At 28.9% G+C, this 24,941-nt stretch overlaps 3 protein-coding genes across 4 annotated transcripts; 2 read left to right on the top strand and 1 right to left on the bottom strand.

The window, feature by feature from the left end:
- Nucleotides 1-1,774: 1,774 nt before the first annotated feature.
- On the top strand, nt 1,775-12,192 carry LOC126833732 (uncharacterized). 2 transcript variants are annotated; one of them, XM_050565240.1, is made up of 16 exons: nt 1,775-1,915; nt 3,112-3,182; nt 3,262-3,291; nt 3,358-3,381; nt 4,870-4,926; nt 5,296-5,325; nt 5,836-5,865; nt 5,954-5,971; nt 6,474-6,527; nt 9,641-9,688; nt 9,767-9,817; nt 10,037-10,084; nt 10,432-10,500; nt 10,984-11,061; nt 11,525-11,587; nt 11,780-12,192. In XM_050565240.1, exons 2-16 carry the CDS (start codon nt 3,119-3,121, stop codon nt 12,037-12,039), a joined length of 924 nt encoding a protein of 307 aa, XP_050421197.1. In that variant the 5' UTR covers nt 1,775-1,915; nt 3,112-3,118; the 3' UTR covers nt 12,040-12,192. The 2 variants fall into 2 exon arrangements, with proteins under 2 accessions (XP_050421197.1, XP_050421205.1); XM_050565248.1 differs by lacking the exon at nt 3,112-3,182.
- Nucleotides 12,193-17,605: 5,413 nt separating this feature from the next.
- Nucleotides 17,606-20,473, bottom strand: LOC126835231 (uncharacterized). The gene is made up of 9 exons (XM_050567675.1): nt 20,313-20,473; nt 20,053-20,203; nt 19,891-19,967; nt 19,644-19,815; nt 19,518-19,576; nt 19,210-19,366; nt 18,934-19,004; nt 18,283-18,454; nt 17,606-17,766 (listed from the first exon to the last, which is right to left on the bottom strand). Exons 1-9 carry the CDS (start codon nt 20,367-20,369, stop codon nt 17,699-17,701), a joined length of 984 nt encoding a protein of 327 aa, XP_050423632.1. The 5' UTR covers nt 20,370-20,473; the 3' UTR covers nt 17,606-17,698.
- Nucleotides 20,474-24,005: 3,532 nt separating this feature from the next.
- Nucleotides 24,006-24,900, top strand: LOC126835571 (uncharacterized). Its single transcript, XM_050568246.1, has 4 exons — nt 24,006-24,110; nt 24,217-24,367; nt 24,552-24,628; nt 24,706-24,900. The coding sequence occupies exons 1-4, from the start codon at nt 24,054-24,056 to the stop codon at nt 24,898-24,900; spliced, it is 480 nt and encodes a 159-aa protein (XP_050424203.1). The 5' UTR covers nt 24,006-24,053.
- Nucleotides 24,901-24,941: the final 41 nt, after the last annotated feature.

Here is a 24,941-nt window from a genome sequence, read left to right as displayed (position 1 = left end):
AAAAGTCGAATCGGTCGAGTAAGTTTAAAGTACAATAAAAACAAAAATACACAAAACAAATTGTCAGTCTTTTACTCGAAGGAAACAATATGTTGGATAATGAACTTGTCTTAGGACGGAATGAAAGAACCTTTATTAACAGATGGAATGGTCAAAGAAATTAAATCTAATAAACAAACGATGAGTCAGTTTAAGTTTGTTTAATACATATTTGATTGATACTCGGTATCCCGGCTGCCAATGAATGTAGAAGTAAGGCATATAGCACACTACACGCATAGGTCTTTGGTACCCGAACTTGTATTTTTCTTAATAAATTTACAAAGGAAATGTAGGAAAATAATGAAGTGGGATTCACGTTTTCGACAGGTAACCCCAGTTATTTAACTGTAGTATTATGACTATAGTCCAAGGTATAGCCCGAAAACAATTTGAGATTTTTAACTAAAGGAAATATATAAAAGCATGATAATGATTTTGGACATTATTTTGTGTGAACGGTGACTGAGTGCTGTGCCAGCCAGTGTGAAAAATTCATAGGAACTACACCACATCCGGCGGACATATCCTATACTTCAAAGAGAACTATAATTAGCAAATAACTCCTAATTCGATTATCAGTCGAATTAGGGACTGTATGCGATATAAATAAATCTAAGTTTGTGACTACATCTGAGCTTAGAACTTCAGAGATGAAAGACTATTTCTAACAATAAGAAACTAGAGTTGCTCCATTATCTTAATTAATATTTAACATGGAATTAATACGAAAATGCAATATTTTCAAAAAACAAACGTGGGACTATGTTAAATGTCCAAAACTGTGTAATTAAAAACATAATTATTATAATAATATTTATTTGGCGCCCAGTATTTTATTTTAACAATTAAAATTACCTCCGTATTCCGTCAAGCCAATAACGACTTTGAAATATCTTTAAATATAATAATTATATATATATATATATATAAATATATTATAAAAACTAATAATATCCTTAATAGTTCTTGGTATTTTTTTAACTACAATATTTGCGAACTTTCAGTTTACTTCATCTGATATCACACGTCAATTATATTATAAATACTTTTATTTTTTACTAAACAGTATTACTATGTTTCATTGTACCCTATGCCATAATGGATGCAATTATGTGTTATTAAATTTAATAATTTTAAATAAGATACTGACCAATATGTATATTTATTTGTTGTTGTGCGAACAATAGTAGACAATTTCTATGTGTATTATAATGATCACATTGTCAATATCGTTACAAATACGTTATAAATTGAAATGACACATTGTATTACACCCCTTGTAAAACAACTAAAGCCCCTCCTTAAGGTGCGCTTATGCGGCTCTCACTAAAAAATATTTTTATATTCAATACACTTGTAAAACCTAGAAATAAGATGGATATCTACATTTTATGTGGATTCTTCTTGAGTACTTTTTTGCATAACCAAAATACCTAGAGATACTTTATTATTTTTAAGAAGATCCGTTCTCGCCATAATATGTATAAGTAAACAAGACGAGGTGTAAAACCTTTGTTAAAATTATAATACCCTGAATATATATATATATATATATATTTTTTTTTTTTTAAATAAAAAAAAAAGTAATATATGTTATAGCGTTAAAAAAGAAAATCGTCTGAACTTGCGTCAGTGCAATTTGGCAATCATATCAAAAAATAATAACAGCTATGTAAACAATTGCCATTGGCACTGCAATTTTATTTCTATTTCACCGTTTTGGTCGGATACAAACGCTCACCCACAAGCCACAAGAAAATCACTTTAAAGCAATTTAACAAACATATCAGTTGTTATTTTGCTCATGAATATTCGTATTTCAGTAGTTGAAGTTTTTTTTTCACTATAATCCTATTAATCATCCTCTGACATTGTAAGTACATATTTTTTTATACATGATTCAAAGTTTACAAATCATTATTAGCTTCAATGGGTAGCTGAGAAGGTATTGTAATTACAATTATGTGTTTTTATTTTTTTTTTATTTTTGTGTCTGGGCCCACGATATATTTTAAACCGCTTAACCGATTTTTGTGTGTAGCAACTCTATTCATTAGAATAACAATTTAAAACTTTACTTATAATTTCGATTTATAATAACGTGTAAATGTTACATTGGTAAAATAATTTTAAAGTATGCCCTTTTAAAAATGTAGTATATATTATTTTATGAATATAACATGTACTTTGTGAACACCTTAATAGTACTATAAAAATAAAAACGAATGTAATGAAAAATGTGTTCATCGATAATGACATTTAATAAAAACATACATATTTTCTTTTAATTAAAAAACACCAAGTGTAGTCGGGGCATATTAAATCAAAGCTTCTAATAAACTTTGACGGTGAGGTCAAAGGTTTCAAGAATAAATGATTTTGTTTGAAACATTAAGTTTTAAAAAATGATTTTATTCGAATTTTCCAACTTCTTTTATACTTAATTTGTATTGGAATGTTCTGGTTTCTACTGATATAGATTAGGACAGTGCTGTTTTAAATTGTACTTGTTTAGACGGTACTTGGGTTCAACTGTGATTGGCTTAGACTATGCTGGTTAAAACTGTACTGGTTTATACTGTGCTGGATTCTTACAATTTCAATATTGGCATCGAAATGCCTGACTGTGATGAAATCACATTCAAATTTATATATTCCTTTTACCTAACTTTGCTAACTTATATATACTGATTTATACTGTCTACTTAATCTACTTAAGTAGATTTTCTCTCTTAAAGCATTTCGAATTTATTTTAGCTTCGATGCGTTTTATTCGTATTTTACATTCATATAAAAGTATTATACATATTGATATAAACAACTTTTATACATTAATTAATCCAACTGTGAGACGCTATGTCAGTAGGTCGCTATGTGTGAGTGAATTACCAGTTAACAGACACTAAAGATTACCAGGATTAAAAGATATGGTGGGTCCAGATATAAAAAAAAAAAAAATGAAAACCCATCGTTATAAAACCGATATATTCTTAACTCCGGATATGAGATAATAATTATATGGTCACTGAATCGTATACATAACGACTAATTGTTTATTATTATTGGTAGGTAAAGTATGAAACTTTTAGGTATTTTAATATCATTTGCATTAGTTGGGCATGTTTTGGTCACTGAATTAGGTGATTATTAAATTTTTACACGTACCTACAAGAGGTAGTAGAAACCAAAAAAAAATGTGTATCTTACTTTTTTTTACAGATGACTATGCTCAGGAGGTTATCACAACAAGTCAGTATACATTTTTTCGTACAACAAAATATTTTATGTTTTATATTTTTTTTAAATTTATTACAGACAATGCAATCAAGAAAGCAAAGGGTAAAACTTGTTAAAAATTAGAATACTAAATAATACCTAAAAGTAAAATTGAAACCACTTAAAACATGTGATTTACTCTTATTCTGAAATCTTTAATATTTATTAAAATTCTATTTGAAAGATATAAAATAATTTTAAAAAAACATTAACCACAAAAAATAATTAACGTATACAGGGCGATTCTTTTATCATAAACCAGTCAATAACTCACTGGGTTTAATTAATAATTTAATTTTTTTTTCCATAATGTTTTTATACATTGTGATCTCATTTTCTCACAATTTTGTTTGTTTTTACTCCACTCCCAACTTAGTTTTTTTGATAGTAACTTTTAAAACTTAAACACTAATGTATACATTTCATTAACTTTTTAAATTTAGAATAATGTACTTAAAATGTTGACTGCTCAATAACCAGTTTTGAATAACTACTTTTAAAGTTATAAGAGTTTGAAAGTTAGGACGGGAGGAAAAGTGCGGTTGGGAATTGAGCGCTTTTAAAAATAATACTTCACTCCACCTTTCCTCCTGCCCTGAACTTGAAACTTCCATAATTTCAAAAATAGTTGTCCAAAACTGGTTATCAACCAGTCAAAATTTTAAGTAAATTATTCTCAATTTAAAAAGTTAATGAAATATGTGCATTACCATTCACTATCGAAAAAAACTAAGTTGGCAGGGGAGAAAAAACAAAAAAATTGGCAAATTGAGATCAAATTGTATAAAATCATTATGGAAAAAAAAATCAATTATTAATTAAACCCAGTGAGATATTGACTGGTTCGTGATAAAAGAATCACCAGTGAAATGAAATGAAAAAGGGGAAACGAAACTATTGAGGACATAAAGATTACAACGTGAATAATGTGATAAATATTATATAGGCCGGACTATAGAAAATACCAGAATTATATTTAAAACACACACGAGTATAAGAAATAAAGAATTTCATAAATCTCTAGTTGCGTAACGTTTATTGAATAAAACATGATATTCGAGGGGCGTTAGAATTGTTAAGAAATAAAAACACTAGTAAATTTAAAAAAAAAAAAACACTTTGTTAAACTAGAACTTAAGTCTTTAGTGTTCTGGTTATTATAATAATAAAATTAAAACATCTAATTAAATTAGAAATGAAAGTGGAATATATTAACACTTAATAAGTTGCCTTCGGCCGTGCATGTGTATTTTATATTGCTAATTCGTCACGAAGTTTCCAGAACATTCCATATGTAGTCGCTACAAGTCTATTATAAAACATTTGACTAAAACTTGTATGATCACGTCTTAACGATGAACCATTAATGATTTCGGTGTAAAAAATAAAAATAAAAATTCCAGTGTGACGCTGCTGTACACGGGGTGTATTATTTTTTATGGTTAAGGTTTTTTTTTTTAGTTATTAATTTATTCTTTTATGTACATCCACAATTTTGCTTAAGTGTTGTCTAGATTTTTTTTAGAGTCAAACTATTATTTGTTTTTCCAGAATTCATGCCGCAAATAATTAAATACATTATTATGAACTATGATACATATTGGGCAGGTAATCAAAATTATATAATAAATAAACATTTAACATATAATAATGATTGAAAGCATGCTAGTAAAATAAAATTATTTTAAAACTGTATAAATTATGATAAAATCTTAAATTTTTAATGTTAATCTAATGTCTAAACGGAATCTTTCTGCCAAAAAACGCTAAAGTTTCTGACTTTTTTTAAAGTCGTCTAATCATTATATTTTATTCTACATATCACATTTAATTCAGTTTAGCAATTTTATTACCATAGTCATCACTCGATTTATTATAATAGATCCAATTACATTTTTAGCAAGTTAATTATAAATCAAATAAAAATTGAAATCCAGTAAATATAGAGTAACACTATTATTTTATGTTTAATTTCAGAGGCAATGGCCTATATGGTGTCAGTGCCGGGTAAATAACTACCAAAACCTTGTATACAAATATATCACATGTTTTACGATATCCATCCCCTCCTAACTCTAGCTTCTTACTGAAAACAAAATTTTAAATTTTTACTGTCGAATAAAAAAAAAAATGTTCACGAGTAATTTTTAAAAAAATGTTAGTATTTCATCAAAAAATCGGATGTTACATGACACTCTGAACACTCCGTATATTGTATGTGCTAGTAAAGAAAGTGAACGCAGAGAAAATAATATTTCTTTTTGTTACACATTTGTACGCAGACTAGTTGTAGTACACGCGTGGCCACAAGTTGAAGGACGTGAACACACTATAATTTTTGCATTTTTCTTAAAATTTTGTTTTTCAACGCCTTCCGGTCATCCAACATAGTTGAATGTTAACATATTTGAACTTTGTTCTTACTGGGGATCCTATGTCCCACACATTTTTTTTTAAAATAAAAAATCATAGAATGTAATGTCATGAAATAATAAATTTAAACTATGTTAATTACAGAGGTACTTGATGTTGAATTGGAAGAAAATGGTAATATTTTTCTAAACGTTTTATGAACATATTTAAACATAGTTGTTTGATATATATTATTAACAAAATATTTTTATTTTTATTTCAGATGACTCAGATTCTGCCGGTAAAATATGATATTATTTTTCAACATAGTTATTTGATATTCGTTAAGTACAAATTCGTGTTACGTTTTCTCGTCACCGACATAAAGATAGATGTAATTATATTATTTATTAAGAAATGGATCAATAGTTGCCGCGACCGAAAAGGTTTTACGACTTTTTTATATATTTTTAAGGTTTTAAGGTTAGGTTAGGTTTTACGACTGAAGTTTCCTTCTGGATCTTTCTTGACTAGAACGTCCAAAGAAAAAAACTTGTTATATTTTCTCAGTTTTCATTGTATATATCGTTGGATATATTATATCCATGTACACTGTTTAAATGGCTTAATACATTTTTAATTTGTCTTTTCCACTTTGCCATTAAAAATAATTATAAGTTGTACAATAGTTTACATTGCTTAATTTAATTTAAACTATCTTAGTTTATTGTAACTGTTATAGAGGAATTATAAAAAACTGCATTTTATTGACTGTATTATTATCATATTATATTTTATTACAGGACCTAGTCAAACTCAAATTCTAGATCTAAATCGTGATCCGCCCCCTGATGAAGGTAATAATGAATTTATTTTATAGTCATAAATATTCCTTACGGGTAAGATTACCAGATAAAATGTATGTATGTTAATCGATTGGTTTCTAGGAATTGACTTATTAAAGCGATTGCCTGTTGGTTTTATCATATTAATCCATATTCAGTTAATAATGTAATGTTAACAAACCGGTTTTTATTGATTAATACAAATTAATAATGTAATTATCAAACTACGCCATAAACGTTTTACTCTGTAATACAAGTTACAACCAGAATAGAAACAAGCGGTTTTGCAGACAGGATTTAAAAATAATATTTGAAATAATATACCATCCATTGTATCAATTGATTTCATTTCGGAGCAGATAAAAGCGTGCGACTACATAGCGTTCGGGTACACGATGATGCCAACAAAACAAAATAACACTAATTTTTCAATTCTCATATCTGGTACACCGTTGAGAGAAACAACCTTAATTAAAGCTAACTGTCCGACGGTCGGGTTGCCTACATGACACAGTGTACACATTCAGACATATTTGTTATAAAATTCAAAACAGATTATATATTCAATACAAACAATAAAAATAAATCACATAATATACAATAATATATAAAGTAGTCTTAAAAGACAATAATAAAATAATATAATTCAAAACATGATAGTTTAGTTAAAAAGTAAAAAAAATAATAATTTGTACACTTTAATATTTCTTTTAATTATCTTAATTCAAGTAAATTAATTTTGAAAAATTCTCTGAGCAGAGGCGTTGCGGTTTCACGTGCCCCGAACCAAAGGCCATAGACTTTCGCAGTTGCTTCTTTGATAACGTGCTTAAAAAAATGGAATGGGTGGCTCGTAGATGGATTTTTTTTCTTCGTCCACTAGCTTGTTTTGGGTTTCTTCGTTTGTTTCCCGTCGAAACGTTGGGTCCAGTGTTTTCCCTTATTTTTTAACCTGTCAAAGATTTCTATATCGGTCCGTCTATTTTGGTGACTGTTATTATCAGTATATCCCAAGCAGTGTACCTCTTCGTATATCTACAATCCTTTTTTTATTTTAATTTCAGATGTCTCAGATTCTGCCGGTAAAATATGATATTATTTTTTATCATAGTTATTTGATATTCATTAAGGACAAATTCGCGTTACGTTTTCTCATCCCCGACATAAAAATAGATGTAATTATATTATTTATTGAGAAAGGGATCAATAGTTTCCGCGACCGAAAAGGTTTTACGACTTTTTTATATCTTTTTTCATTTTTATTTCTTCCATATACTTATGTACATATGATTTTTAAATAAGAACTTTACTGAGTTAACGAGGGATGTACCAAGAGTGACAATCTTAAGATTACGTACATTCTTACAATTTTTGTGGCCAAAGTATTGTAGCAACTTACTGAAATTTCTAATATATATATTAATTTTACCTCATAAAAAAAACAATAGTTATGGTTATACGGACTGTAATACTAAAGCATGATTCAACGTTCTTCCGTCGAGCGGAGAAAATAAGTGGGTTTTTCCTGTGAATCCCTTTACCGAAGTTTCCTTCTGGATCTTCTCGACTAGAACGTCCAAAAAAAAACTTGTTATATTTTCTCAATTTTCATTGTATATATCGTTGGATATATACATGTACACTGTTTAAATGGCTTAATACATTTATTAATTCTTTTTCGCCATTTTGCCATTGTACAAAAGTTTCATCCACATATCCAAGCCTAATTAATTTTGGTATCAAACTGCTATTTTTAACGACTGCTCTTAAAATCATTCCAAGAAAAGGTTAGCAAAAACTGGAGCTAGTCATGTAATAAACGGCTGATTTGCTATACATTTCTATTACTTTGTGTAGGTTTTTATCTAACCATTTCTTCTCCTTTTAAATTTCTAACGGCTTCTTCTAGAACCATTGTGGCCATAGAGACCTCGTTAAAACTGACAAGGTAATCTCCGTGTTCCCATTTTGCTTTTTTTATTTTTTTCCACATTTCCCGCGTTGAGTTCTGTAGGATGTGGTTTTTCCTACTTTTTCTTGCAGTATCTTAGCATATCAATTTTGCTTTTTGTTTTGACGATAGGCCGTAATTTAAATCTTTAACTCAAACGCGGCTTTTAAGTATAATATTAGGTTGTACAATATATTACATAAAAAAATTTATCATACAAATATATATACTATATAAATTTACATTACTTAATAAAATTTAAACAATCTCAGTTTAAAGTAACTGTTATAGAGAAAAGATAAAAAATTGTGTATTAATGACTGTATTATTAAAATACTATATTTTATTACAGTACCTCGTCGAACTGAAATTCCAGATCTAAATCTTGTTCCACCCACTGTTTCCGATGAAGGTAATAATGAATTTATTTTATAGTCATAAATATTCCTTACGGGTAAGATTACCAGATAAAATGTATACAGGGTGATCCATTTATCGTGAACCACTCAAACAGTCATAGAGTTTAATAAGAAATTACATTTTTTTTCACATTGTTTTTATACAACGTGATCTCAATTTTTCACATTTTTTTTTGGTTTTTAACCCCCCCCCAACTTAGTTTCTCAAAATTGACTTACTAAAGCTATTGACTGTTGGTTATATCATTGTATCAACTAATTTTGTTTCGTAGCAGATAATAGCGTGTGACTACATAGCGTTCGGGTACACGACGATGCCAACAAAACAAAATGACACAAATTTTTTCATTTCTCACATCTAGTACACAGTTAATGAAGTTAAAAAAAAAATTGTAAAAAACCTAAATTTGGTATTTGAGTATCAAAATTAATAGTATCGTTCTAAATAGATGTCCATAAAAATGTTGTCTTGAGAACATTTTTTTTAGATTTAAGGTGTTTATGTTAAAATATACAAAATCTCCATCACTATTTACCAAGATTAAAAGCTCGATAGTAAAACCACTCACACTTGATTACTTACCTAAGTATCCTATTTTTTTACAGTCAAGTGAATTAATATTTCGAAATAAATAATGACATTTGTCGGTAATACTTACTATAGCACAAATCTAAGATTGTTACATTTAACTACAATTTTAAAATATAGTTATTTGTTATTCATTAATTACAATGCGTTTTTATTTTAATTTCAGATATTAATAACCCAAATTCTGTTGGTAAAAAAATAATACATCTTAAAGGTAAACATATAATTATAATATTGATTGTTATCATTAGAAATGATTTGCATTAAAATTGATTATAAATTTGAACATTAGAAAAGTTAAAGTACCAGAAAATGATGCAATTAGCAATACTTGCTGTAACAGGTAAATAAACAATTTAACGAACATTTGTACAATAGACCACATTGCTTAGTTAAATCTAAACAGTTTCAGTTTAAAGTAACTGTCATCGAAAAATTATAAAAACTATTCTTTTTTAATTTATTTTTTAATAATGTTATTAAAGGTAAACATATGTTTACAATATTGATTTCTATCATTAGAAAAGATTAACATTGAAATTGATTTTACTTTGAATATTAGATAAGCGAAGGTACATGGAAATTATGAAGTCAGAAAGTGCTAAGCCAGGTAAATAAAAAATTTAACTTTTTGTACGAAAAATTATTTTACTACTAAAAAATAGTTGTTCTAAATAAAAATAATAAATATATGATTGAAACTAAATTGAAACCCTATATTTTTATTTATTTTGATGATCCTTAAAACAGTGTCCAAATCGTTATTTCAAACAAGGCTCTTACATTATGGTCCAACTGTACTTTTAATAAAATTGTGAAGTACGCTAGTAGATATTATTGTAACACCAACATTTTTATTAAATCTAAACAATCTCAGTTTGAAGTAGCTGTTATAGAGAAATTATAAAAACTGTTTTTTTATTGACTTATTTATTGTTTTATATTATTTTCTTACAGACGCAATTCCAGGTTATACTAAAGATCTACCTCGTCCGTCTGATTTCGAAATAAGGAATCATAAAGAAGGTTAGAATTTGAAACATTATTCAAATCGTTAATTCAGACGAAGCTACTAAAAGTTCTTGCATTGATCGAATCGACTAAGTATTTTTAATTTTAAGATGACTGTGATGGTTAATATTAAAAAAAAATATTTGTTTTAACCTAATTATTGTTTGATATTTTATATTTTTTATCCGTATAGTACGTTGGTTAGTCTATATGTCCTGCCAGTCTTATTTACCGAGACATATGAATTAAAAAATTGATTATACTCTTTAAAAGGTCAAAATGCGGCTAACTAAATTAACTTTGACTTTGACCCACATAACTGCATTAAACAAAGAGAAGTGCATAAATAGTATATTTTGGGGACTAACGGTAGATTGTACAATAATTGGTAAAATTTCATTTGTTCAATATTATGTAGTGCGACGCAATCACGAGCAATTAATTTTTTTTGTATTTTTATTACCTATTATTATCACGGTATTTTATGTTTTTTCGCAGAAAATTTAGGTAGTCTCATAGAAGAGAGAAGAATTAATCCCACAGCAGTTCCTAGATATAGAATCATCCGTGCATTTAGTAAGTATATATATATTTATTTATAATGGTTTTTAAAACACTATACATATTATATTTATGCTAATGAAAATAATCGATTTGAAACAAAAAAATAATGTCTGTTAATTAAGATATCTTTATATTCATTAGTATACTAACTAATGGTAACGTTATGATTAAAATTATTTGTCTTCCCTTATGGGGTGTGTTTGAATATCAATTATTTTCTAAAGGGTTTAATACAAACAATTCACAACAATATATAAAGGATACAACTTACTTTAGTTTATGCCAATTATCCTTATTGTAAAATATTATCTTTTTAAGTATTTTTTCAATTTTAAAGAGATGGGAACTTTTTTAAAAATTGTTAATTTTATATAGTACTTAATAATAATAATGGAATGGTTGTGCAATAATTGACATAACTAAATATAATTCGAATTACTTGGAAGCAACTCTGTATTTTTTATTTGTTATTCAGGCCTGACTTCTTTGGGAAAAGAGAGAAGAAAAATTACTTTAGAAGCTATAACATCATTAATACGTAAATATACATATAATAAGTAATTTACAAACCTTCATTCTTATCGCAGTTATACACACATATACTATAGTAGTAAAGATCTGACACAACATGAATATCTGAACCCTTTTTTCTAGCATACATATAAGTTTTATTTTGTAAATTTAGAAAATTAGTAAGAAATGAGCTAAATTCGGTTATTTTTTGTTGAAGGGCAAAACGATCCAGTTTTCCGGGATTTGTACATGATGTGTCGTTTAGCAGGTTTATTTAGAACTATTAAATATCCGCATGCATATATAGCCTCCGTTGGTATTGACGAAGAGTATTGCTATTTATTGGATGTATTCAAAAAGGAAGGTTTCATATATAAATTCAATGAAGAGGATGGTGCATTTTGGGAATTAACTCCACGTATTCGCGTGCGTACTCTAGTCAGGCCTTTTTTAACTGAGCTCAATAATTTGGATTAGGAATTATAATGATTAACTATTTTAAAGAATTGAATATGCTTTGTTTAGTTGATTTTTTTCATTCCGCACTAATAGAATTTGTCAATAAATTGACAATGTAATAATTATATGTATGTAATAATAAACATTGTTGTATGTATGTGATAATAAACAGTTTTTACCACTATTATAAAAATAATTGTTGCTTATGTATTGTATTCTTATTGTTATTTAATAATTTTTCGCATACTAGGATTATATTATTATAGTGGCGTAAATATTCCCATATTTTGGGAAGTACCAAAAAAAAAGCCGTATAAAAATGATATAATGTCAGAGTTCTAATGGAAAACTAATGCTCATATTAGTGTAGTAAAAACTATTACAACACGTTATAGTCTAAACGGATTAAAAGAAGTTTCTTTAGAATGTTGACCTAACAAATAATCTAGTTATTTTCTCCACTCCACGGAAAATCATTGTATCATGGATATGTTATGAGTTATTACTTATCTCTAATCATCTATCGGTTTTCCTTATCTCCGATCTCTTCAAATAACAATGCAAAATAAGCTAATGAACAGTCTTTAAGAAAATGCTAAACTACCGAAAATTAACGTAAGATTTATCTATAGCTCTATCAATAAATTGTTATAATTCACAGTATAAAGAAAAATAGAATTTTTGAAACGAATAAATAAGCAAGGAAATTATCTAAATCTCCTTGTGTGATTTGAAACTCTTGTGGTAAACTTGAAATGAGTTCTTGTGATTTTGCAATACTGTTTGAAGCAATTAAACCACCATCGACGAATATAGCTCAAATAACTATTTCATTATTATCATGATTTATATACACACATGGATCTGAATCAGTCGGATTAAGATTATATTTTTCTAGAAAATGTCTAAATCTAAAATTCCAATTTCTTGGTGATTGTTTTAATCCGTACAAAGACTTACGTAATCTACATACTCTACCGGAGTTGTCATTAAAACCCAATGGTTGATCCATGTAAATTTCTTCATCTAATTCTCCATGAAGAAATGCCGTTTTCACGTCGAATTGTTTGAGTTCAAGTTTCTTAGCCGCAGAAACCGCTAATATTGTACGTATGCTTTCATATCGGCATACTGGACTAAAAACTTCTCCAAAATCCACGCCTGGTTTTTGTCTTGACCCGTTAACCACCAAACGCGCCTTAAACCCTGTACCCGCGCTTGTCAATAGAGTATCCAACGAAAATACCGCTTCTAGACTTGGCATCTAACTTTTGACGTTTTCCCTTGGGTACATGTACATACACTTTAGTTCCAAAAACTCTTAAGTGATTTATGTCAGGCAATTTATTATAATACAACTCATATGGATTTTTACTGTTAATTGAGCTTTTACCTGTGAGATTCAAAGTGTAATTAGCGTATGATATACTTTCTGCCCATAATGATAAATCCATATTTCTGGAATATAAAATTGATCGACCAGCCTCCACCAACGTACGGTTTTCGCGTTCTGAAGAATTCTGTTGTGGTGTGTAGGCTATTGTTTTCTGATGACGGATTCCATACTTGTTTAATATTCCTAAAACCTGTTTATTAACAAACTCTCCGCCGTTGTCCGAACGTATTGCTATTATTTTATTACCTGTCTCATTTTTAAAACATTTAATAAACAATTCAAGTTTGTCTTTAACTTCATTTTTATGTTTTAAGAAATACACAGTTCTAAAGTGTGAAAAGTCATCTTTAAAAACAAGACAATTTTTTGACCCGCCTAGAGAATCTGTCTGGAAAGGTCCACAAAGATCAGTAAATATTAATTCTCCCACTTTTTGTGATTTGTCCGTACGACTTTGAAATGATTTTCTACTATGTTTACCCATAATACATGCCTCGCATGTGAAGTTATTGTCACTCTCCACCTTAATATTATGTTTAAGTAAACAACTTCTTACGTAACCAATGTTTTGATGTGCCATACGTTCGTGCCACAATGTTAATGAACCCGCTACTAATTAATATCTGTATTGCTAAAATAATTCCATATGAACGCCGACAATAAATGTCATCTGGTACGTTTAACGAAAATCAAGTTTATGAGACTAGGTTTTTATTTCTACACGAAATGCGCGGAAGTAAATAAACCAGAGAATGAACATGAATTTCAAACCCCTGGATGTCTTCATACTTTGGGCATACTTACAATACATATGAGCTATGACTTAAACCTAACCAAATAAAAACCTATTCAAAAAAAAAATGTTCAAAACCATCTTGATCGATAACAATATTGTTGTAACAGCAATCGTGTGAATGTATTATAATCTATAGTATACGTGGTCGCTTAAACGATTGCAACATTTACACAATAATATATGATGTAGGTGCTTATTTTGTACGCGTTTAAACTAATAATTAGACAATGCTTTAGGTGAATCTTTTAACGCCCGACACCAGTTTTCTCATAAGACAATTTATATTTTATAGTTTTTCTTCTAGAAGAATAGCTTCTAGAATTTTCTTGTAAAAGAACGACGTAAATGTTGTCCATAATTACCAAATCTTAATAAACTTTTTGTTAACATCAACTATTTTATTGATAGAATCTCTTATTTTGATTTTCAAGTATCATCGCAAGCACAAGCCAGGTGGTATTGTATTAAACAATATTAAGTCTAGTTCCTTTTACATAAAATAACAACTATTTGTTCTACTATAGTTTTTAACACAATATCATGATATTGACCATCTATTAAACATGTAACTAACTATAATATATATGTTTTTAAATATAATATGAGTTCGTGTTAGTTATCTGGTATAACATTTTGACGGGAGTTAATGTTGTCAGTAAGAGTTTGCAGTATTTTTTGCCGTTTAAGTATTATTGATAAGGATTAATATTATAATTTTTTCCACTTTTTAGACTGCACTTATTGAACATTTTTAAAAAGCCCGATTACTAATATTGTTATAAATAAATAGAAGTCTAAAAGTAGTGAGTAGAAGACAATTTTTTTTACGAACACTTAAAAAATAATTTGTGCGATATAAAGATTAAGCCTTAAGAATAATATTATCGAGATGCTGTGTTAATATTTTGTACAGACAAAATAAATTATACAAAGAGTTAATTTTGTTATTTTTTATATGATTAAGTATTGTATAATGTGCACGAGGTTAGGATATGTTCACTAGCAGTTAAGTGTAAGGTTATCTAACGATCAAGTTCCCGGTTGAAGGTGTTACCTGTAATATCAGCAATGGGTGTTCGGCCATTTTAGCGATAATATACATATTTTTTATAACGTTTCACATCATTTTTTTTTTTATTATATTATTAGCCGTTGAACTATACAACAATTGTCCGTATCGAGTGAATATTGCAAGTGTCGCGTCAGTAAATTGTTGGAAAATGCGTGTAACCTCTAAGGTACCTTTAATTGTTTGTTTTTGCACGTTTGAAATATCTTATCTTATCGATTGGTGTTTTTTTTTAGATTTTCATATTGTGTTTTTCTAGCCGTATTTTTTGCACTGTCCACGAGTGCTGGTCCACTGACTAGGCCAGTATTGTCTAGTTCGACATTCAAAGACGAAAATGGACAGATCGTGTCACAAATAAAGAACAACGTCGTTGAAACATGTTCTTGTCGACCCGTTGACGAGGTTTCCGGACAAACTTTTAATGTTTCTATGGTCGACACAACCACAACCAAACAACCATCGCACAGTGGGAGCAATTAAACGTTTAGTTGCTCAATAATATTGGGTACATGAAAAAACCAGAAAAGTCAGTTTTTTTTAGTCTAGTAATATCATGTTTAAAAAAAAATTAATAAAAAAAGCTTATAAGAAAATAATTAAAAATGGCTACAATCTAAATCGTTATTAAAAAGAGTTGACCAACTTTCTGATATACTATTATTACACATAATTATGTAAAAAAAAAAAAAACGAATAACGATGTGTAAATAAAATAGAATTTCTGTAATTACAAGATAACATAGGAAATATATGCCTATTTGTATATTTTAATACACAATATTAATATAAATTAAAACGCTTACTTATTGCTACATGTTGATCCATTAGCTAGAAAAAAGTTAAATAACTAAAATGTATAACATAAGTGCAAATGCAAGTGCTTGGAACAAATTCAACGATCTGAATGAGCCTTACCTATGTTTATCTGCTCAGTACTTAATGATTACTATATATATATATATTTATCATCGACAGGTATGTGACAACAAAGAATAATGACTATGGTCAATAATTACCATAATAATATTTTTTATTTTTGCCCAACTTAAAGTCTGATACCTCCCACTGTGCGCCGAACGGTAGCTCGAAATGCTCAAATAGTGAAGTATATAAGTGCTTGTTACACTTATATTATTTTTTTGTACACTTACAAGAATTACTTACGTTAGAGTAAAAACCACATAACAATTGAATATAATGTCTAATGTATATTATATAATATATTATACATAATTATTATACAGTATAAATGTGGAGTTTCGTCAGCAAAAATTTGCATAGGCGACCTAACAAAATGAGACGCCCTTACAAATGTACACTATTATCTTATGTAGCTAAATTGCTTACTCTCGACAACGTGTTTTAACTAAGCGTCTTTCTTGTCGACTTTGGGTGTGCAATTTTGTAATAGGAGACTGAAACCAGGTGGTACAATGATCAATTTCAAGATTAAAGCATAGACCATAGATATACCAAGGTACTAGGGTCGAATGGTTTTGCTATAGATCAAATATGGGCATTATTTAAAAATATCAACCACAGAGACTGCCACCAAACGGAATTAAATATTAATAGTAGGTCAAATGAGATTCCAAAGGGTGGAAACTTTTATGTATCTTGTAGTTAAAATGGATACAACAAGCGGTGCGGACACGAGTGAGTGCAAGGAAAATTAAGTGCAGCAAATATTGAATGTTGTTTTAAATTAAAAAAAAAAACTGTCAAAAATTAATGAATAAACATAATGAATTAAAAATATTATTTTTACCGGTAGTTTTAAAGGGTCCCTTTTATAAGTCAAATAGCAACCGCACAATGTACCTACCACGCATTTTTTTCAAATTAAAATCATTACACCGCATGGATATAAAATCTGGTTTACCTGTATATTATCTTAGGCTATAGCTAAGACAAATATCCATCTTCTCACTAGTAGTGTGTTGCATTTTGTGATTTTTTTCCTGTACACAACAAGGTCTAGCATGCAATTTGTTTTCATCTCAATCATGTACTATTCAACAATTTTGTTTAAGATTTAACATAGTAAAAAGTTAGTATGCACAATTGTTTTTTGTGCTGTTCGGAAACTAGACGGCTTGCAAGGCCTAGGAAGGGTAATTATAATGATATAGAAATAAAAACTGAATTTTTATGAATTGACAAAACAAACTTATATAAACGTTTATTTATATTATCAATTCTTAATTTATATTTTTGTATATTTTGTTAAAATCATAAAACTTAAAAAATATAATATGTGAAAAGTTATACATCTTTGAAATGAATCATAAAACATACAATATAAAACATATTACCCATAATTAAAGCACGCCCAAAAAAAAAAATCCTATGTAAATCATTTTATATAATATTTAATTCAGTAAAAACAAATAAACCTTTTTAGCGTTAAACATTAGGCAACATTTACACACTCCTTAAACATCAACTTAAATAACTCCACATCGTCCAACATTTCGTCCTCTAAAAAATATAATATTTTTAGTTAAGAAGGTTATTTTATTTTGTCTCTAGATCAACTTCAACATTTTGACCACTTATAATATTATAATTATTGTAAAATCACTCATTCCCCGTTGCGTTAATATCAAAAAAACAGTATAAATTGGAAAAAACGTATTTACCGTATCCTTAAAATATTAACCCTATTAATCATATATAACCCCTAAGGAGCTATACCGTTATTAATCTCATACCCATTAATCAAGGGACACTCTTCTACTTTTCTGCTTTTTCACTTTTTTTCCTACAATTATCTTTAGTCTAAACATATTATTTTTTTTACCAAAATCTTCATTTAATATCGTCCGTTTTATGTGGTAATATCACTGCGGTTTCTCGAGATTTATTTTACTAATTCCAACTGTAAAAATAACTACCCTTTTAAAACCGCCTAGGTCGTACTCTATGCTTGTTCTCACTATGAGAGTTATTAAAAAATTCAACCCATTTCGATAACGCTATAATTTGCAATATTACTGTCGGTATCGTATGTGTCAATGAGAGAGCCAACGTGTTTCAAGTCCAGGAAATACGATTTCTCAATATCCTTAGCTTCTTCCTTACACAGTTTACCGTTCTTGTCTTTGTCGAACTTATGGAATTCCGCTATGACTTTTTTAACTATTTCGGATGAATAGACTTTTCTAGTCTGAGAAATCAACAAAAAAATTCATGTAGACAATTTTTAGATTATGTAGTGCACAAGAGGACGGTACCCACATGTCATTTGTAGTATGATAACATGGTTAGGCGAACAAAATATACTCTATGGGCTGTAATAGTATTGATTTCACCAAATTTTTATAGAAACAAATAATAAGAGCATGTTAACAATAGTAATTTTTGCTATAACTTTTTTTCCATTGATTTTTAAAGTGTTTTAGTAATAATTGTTAATATATTATAAACAATTAGTCGAAATCGTCAACACTATAGTTTTGATTCGCGGAAAACTATCTTAATGAAAAAAAAATTGTAATGGTTTTTAATGAAATTACTATGAATGCACTATAGTGTAAGCTTTAGGTTATGACCTTACGGAAAATTTCCTATATTTTACTCATTTAATAAATGGGTGGGGGCGTCCTGGTAAAAATATATAAAACGCAATCATAATATTAATATTACATTTTTGTCGGCCGTTCTGTTGTATTCTGCTGCAACAAGCACCAGCTCTTGTAACTCAAAAGCAGAATTTTCTATGATCAAAATATTGAATACATTTTTTATTTTATTAAAATATACTCATTGAATCAGAGTTGATAAATCTAATGAAAATTGCGATTATTTCATAAATCATAAACAAAAAAACGAACGAAAACATCATTTAAAACTCTATAAATCAAATTTAGTCATTGAAAAATATTAATAACAAACGAGATAATATGAAAATAATATTCTTACGAATGCGATCAAAAACCAGATTCTCGTCGTGATCATTAATTATAGATAACCCTAAAATAAACTCTGTTATTTTAGTAGCACTAATGAAATCGCCATCTACTTTGTCATCTTTAATTAGGATCAGCTCATCGATCTGACTCTCTTCTAGACCATTGCCCTAAGTACAAGTATTTAAATCATGTAAATATTGAGTAAGTATACGAATGAATATTGACCTATTTTTTAATGCTGTAATGCGCTAAAGTCTACAAAATATATTTTTCTTAGACATGTTAAATGCCATGCCAGGCAAAAGCATAAATTCTTACCACTGGTTTTATATCCACAAAGACCGATAAGAACTCTGCGAAATTAATTGTTAGGTCACCTATAAAAATTAATTTAAATTATCAACCTTAAGAATAAAATTATTTGCTTCGTTAGCTCAATAACACCTTCAAACGGGTTAGCCAATCTTTCTTTCTCGTCTTCATTTAAACTTAAAGCTTTAACGACATTTTTTAATTCTTCAAAGTCAAGTAGACCGTCTTCATCGCCCCCATGTTTGTCGTGATATCTGAATAGGTTCAAGTAAATTGTTACTTCATGGGTTGCAAATCTCCGTTTCTATGTAAAAAACAAAGCGAGTATGGAAATAAGAAAATCATATTATTTCAAAATTTTTTTTTTTTTTGTTACTACCAGCCAGTGATCAGATTTCTTATTGTGTTTGGCCAGAAGTACCAAAAGTTTTTGTACTTTTAGACCGTCTTTGGTATCTATATTTAAAAATAAAATAGAATTCAATTCTAAGCAATTTTCAGTCGAGATAGCCAAGACCCAGTTTAAAAGACCCCTTATTACCTGGTTCGTATGTAAATTCTGACAAATCTTCCACGCCTATTTGTTTTACAATTTCCATGATTTTATTTGGAGAAATGTAGTCTACAGTGTTTTCGCCTGCTTTGAATTCAAAAGCAATCCTATTGATTACACCTCTATTGAGTCCGACGCTCTATAAAGTATCATAAGAAGAATAATAAAAACAATACGTTCTATTTACTACCGAAGTTTTTTTTTTTTATTGCAATTATAATTTTTATCATAATATGTTTTACACTTACCTGTGTCGTGGTCACGAAGTACAACGCACAAAAGATAACAGCACTTTTTAAATGCATAACCGATTTTTATTTTTCAAACACTCTGTTGAACCAGCGAAGTACGTCTTCGATACCAAAGTTGGATGAACAGTGGAAATCGATTCAATTCGGTGTGTTTTCTATATAGGGTGTGATTGATAAAATGAGAAATATTTTACGTAGTTGTTTTTTGTTTTATATTTTATTTACATGTTATGTACTCAAACACTTCAGTTGTATACACAGTGTAACCCAGAAAAATAAAATAACAATATATTTTTATTTGCTGTACATCGCACAAAAACAAAAACAATATATAGCAAACGATAAAGTGTTATTGAATCTTCGTATACTAATAATATTCAATATAAAAATTGATTTCCATACATTATACTATTCTAAAGTAAGTGTAGTCACCAAACTTATCCACACAACTGACATGGTCAGTTTGAAGAGGTCAGAAGAGAGTTTGTGGGTGTCTATCCAGCAGGTCGGTTCTGAACTTGCTTTGTGGAGGGGGTCGGAAGGGGCTCGGCTTTCTCGTCCTTTTATTAAACTGGTGGGTAAATAAGAGTACTATCGGTTCCAGTGGGCTTCTACATCCAAAAAAAAGCAGTAGGTCGCTGATATGGGCCGACGAAATATATTTTTGCATCTCATTAAGGCAGGGCTTTTTTTTTTTGTTAAAATTAATTTACCCAATATTAAATTTTGGCCGATTCGTGTAAATATTTTCCGGGTTACTACGATCACGGTATCGCGGAATTATTTGTTTGTTGGTTTTCGGTTATTTTGCACGGCCTGTGGCATCTGCTGGTTTCTAGGTCAAAGATGTATTTTTAATCCGGCCGGTTACAATAGAACGGTTTAGCGCGCACGATTTAGTGGTGGCGCACAGGTGTTGCCAGCTGCCCGTACTTGTGGTGTGTGGCGAGATGGTTAGGTGAGGTGGCGGTGTGTTCGCCAACAGGCACCCCAGAAAAAATACTGCACATTATTTACTGCTGTGAAATAAAATAACAATACTCTTTTGTTTGCTGTACGTCGCAAAAAATAAATACCATATAGCGCGAACGATGAATCTAATTTAATCTTCATGTCATAATATTATAGGTATGTTTAAATGGAAAAAAAAATTATTTCCATGCACTATACTATACGATTACATTTATTCTAGGAATGCGAAATTCCTTCTAAAATGTGTACAGTCCACACAGTTGACATGGTCAGCGATAATCCGTTTTCTCTGTTTTTCAAGAGATGCAATAAGTCCTTTTAGCGTGATAGTCGTAATCCAATTGTATAAAAGAATTAATAGCAGTTGCATGAAAAATATCAACGTAAAAAATTGTAGACCAAAAAGATGACGGTAAAAAATCCTGTGTCATGCATTTTAATAGAGAAACACTACACATTTTTTATGGTGATAACATTATGTATTATCATAGATTGTTTGTACATTTTAAGCATAAAAATACCAAAAACATAAATAAAAGAACTATTATTGTTGTATACTTTGTTTTTTTTCAAATGAACATATGTTTTTTACTCCATAATTAATTAACACAAACTTTTTTAATATTTTAGCATTTTATTTCTATCAATCCGTTTGTTTGCTATAATAACGTTTTGTTAATATGTTTAATTTCCTACTATTTCTTAGGTTGTCCAAAAAAAACCGTAGCCGTTACTGTGCTTAATGAGGTAGACAAAACCTCTTGTGTATAGTTATCTAAAAACATTTTATTGTGGCGGATGACCGCTGTTATCGACTATTGAAAAATGCAAACATAAATATGCTACTAATTTGGTACAAATTAAAAAAAAACATTAGTTTTGAATGTCTTACTTTATAGACAAATTTATACGAATATTGTAAAAGTTTTAACAAACATTTAAATTCGTGGTCGTTCAATGTCAGTAACTATCGAATTTGTTCAACTTGAATATTTATTAGAGTTCGTTAATCAGTAATAATAAATGTATTCAAATTGTATTGCAAATCTGTATTTTGTACAAAAAACAATGATACATTTGTTTACAATAAATACAGTATTTTTTACAACATCTGTTGCAGTGTACACAACCAACAAAATATACTCGTTGGTATCATAAAGTTTTAGGTTTTAACTTTGAAATAACTTTATTATTGTTTTTTATCGGGGATAAGTTATTTGTTGTTTTTCTGAAATGACTGTAGCAATGTAAACAAAGGGCGAATTTGTGTTTGAGCATCATAGTCTTTTAGGTTTTAACATTATAAGAACTGCCATATTTTGCAAAAACAGTTTTCATAGATGTATTGTTGTTTTTCGAAAACTAGTAGATTTCTACAACAAGTTTTTCGATACAAACAACTGGCTAAAAAATAATAAAAAACAAGCAGTTTTTAACATATTGCTTACACAGTGCTTACAGCTGTACAATTGGGTCGACAAACAACAGCTCTTAAAATATCTACATGCTATAATATTTTGTATTCTTTGTTTGTTTTCAGTGGCGCTGTTATCGGGGGTACTTACACCATGGTACAAGACTTTAGGGGTACATTTTTGTAGCGACTTTGTATTTGGTGTACTTACATTAAGTGGAAAACGTGACGCCTGTATATATTGTCTCAGTCTAACAAATTGGCAACATAGGCCCAGAGCAAAATTACGTTGCTGAGATTTAAAAAATGTCGTTTAAGTTTAAACACAAAGTGAATATGTTAAATTTCATAATACATTTTCATAGTTACCTATTGCTTTATATATGATTTAGCACGAACATTTTATTTTCTAAAATAGACAACAAACAGTTAAAAATGTTGAAAGAATTATATTCTTTATGAGTTCACCCAAAGTTTAGGAAACCGACTACCTAAAAAACCCATTGAATTTAGATCTCCGTTTTTGCGTCCTTTGAGCAAATATAATCCCATAGTATAGTGAATGGGAGTATAGTTTCTACAGATTTTGACCTTAAATATTTTTAAAGAGTATTTTCTCATCCCTTGAATAAATGTAATCGCACAGTATAGTGTATAGAAAATATTTTTTTTTATTTAAACAAATAATATTATATGAAAATTTAATAACGTTTTTTGTTCGATATATTGTTTTTGTGCGATGTACAGCAAATAAAAAATATATTGTTATTTTATTTCACATTAGTAAATATGTTACTGGGTTGAACTTTGCGTGAAACTGCAAAAGACACCTCTTTATCAATATACATTTTATAATAGCATGTACTTATGGTTTGTGTTCATACAATTTGTTTGTTTTGAAACCCGACTACCTAAAAAACCAATGGAATTTAGATCTCCGTTTTCGCGGCCTTTGAGCAAATATAATCACATAGTATAGTGTATGGAATTTTTTTTTTATATAAACGAATATTGTTATTATATGAAGACTAAAAGCATTGATCGTTTGCTAAATATTGTTTTTGGTTTAGTCCCATGTACAGCAAATAAAACTATATTATTTTTTCATATTTCTAGCTTAACATGTGCTTACAAATGTACAATTAGGTCAAAAAAGAACTCTTTAAGTATTTAACATGCAAATAAAAGAAAACGAAATCAACTACCTACAAATATTTCCATTTATATATTTATGTGGTTTTTGCCATATCACACCATATAAAGGACATCCCGAATCGAATTCTACTGTTCAACCAACTTTGGTACCGAAGACATAATTCTGGATCAATAAAGTGTTTGAAAAAAAAACCACCATGCATTTTAAAATTGCTGTTATCCTCTGTGCGTTGTACTTCGTGACCATGACACAGGTTAGTATAACTCATAATAATAAAAATTATAGATGCAATAAAAAAAATAATTTTAGTAGTTAATAGTGTGTATTATTATTATTATTGTACTTATCGTACTTTATAGAGCGTCGGAGTCAATCAGGGTCAAGTCAAAAGGATTGTTGATTTAGTAAAAAAAGACGAAAACGCTAAGGACCAAATTACCCCAGAAGATATCAGTAAAGTATTAACAGAATTGGGCGTGAAGAATTTGGCAGGGTATATATACGAAGCAGGTAATAAAGTATCTTTTGAACAAGGCTTAAACTTAACAATTGAAACCAAATTTCACCCTCTGCAACTTAAAATCAAATTGTCACTAAAAAAAATATCGATCGGCATTTACAATTTTTTCAATTTAACGAACTCATCTTGGCTAGATCGATTAAAGTATGCTAAAAATTTTATTTTTAAATATAGACACGAAAGACGGTCAAAAAGTACAAAGTATAATTGTATTTCTGACCAAAAACCAAAAGACAGAAGACCACTGGATGGTAAATACCAAAAAAAGTTATGGCCAAATTAGTAATTAATGCGATTTTATTATTTCTATATACGTTTTTCTACATAGACCACAAGTTTATCATCCCAAGAAGTAATAGTGTACTTGAGCCTGTTCGTACATAATGATAAAGAAGAAGGTGATTTGGATGGTCTAGTTAATCCTGCGGAATTAAAAAAAATCATTGAAGCTTTAAGTTTAAATGATAGCCAGAAAGAAATTTTAACAGGAAAATTTGAAGGTGCTATTGAGTTAACGAAGTAGTGAATTTTATTTCTACGGTTGATTATTTTAATTAATTATTT

This window comes from Adelges cooleyi, unplaced genomic scaffold (genome assembly GCF_023614345.1).
Source record: "Adelges cooleyi isolate 19-005CV unplaced genomic scaffold, UGA_ACOO_1.1 ACOO_flye_CR_arks_rails_tigmint_CR_PRNA_1, whole genome shotgun sequence".
In the NCBI taxonomy this organism is placed as follows: domain Eukaryota; kingdom Metazoa; phylum Arthropoda; class Insecta; order Hemiptera; family Adelgidae; genus Adelges; species Adelges cooleyi.
The sequence above is the reverse complement of the archived record's forward strand: the minus strand, read 5'-3'. Positions and strand labels throughout refer to the sequence as shown.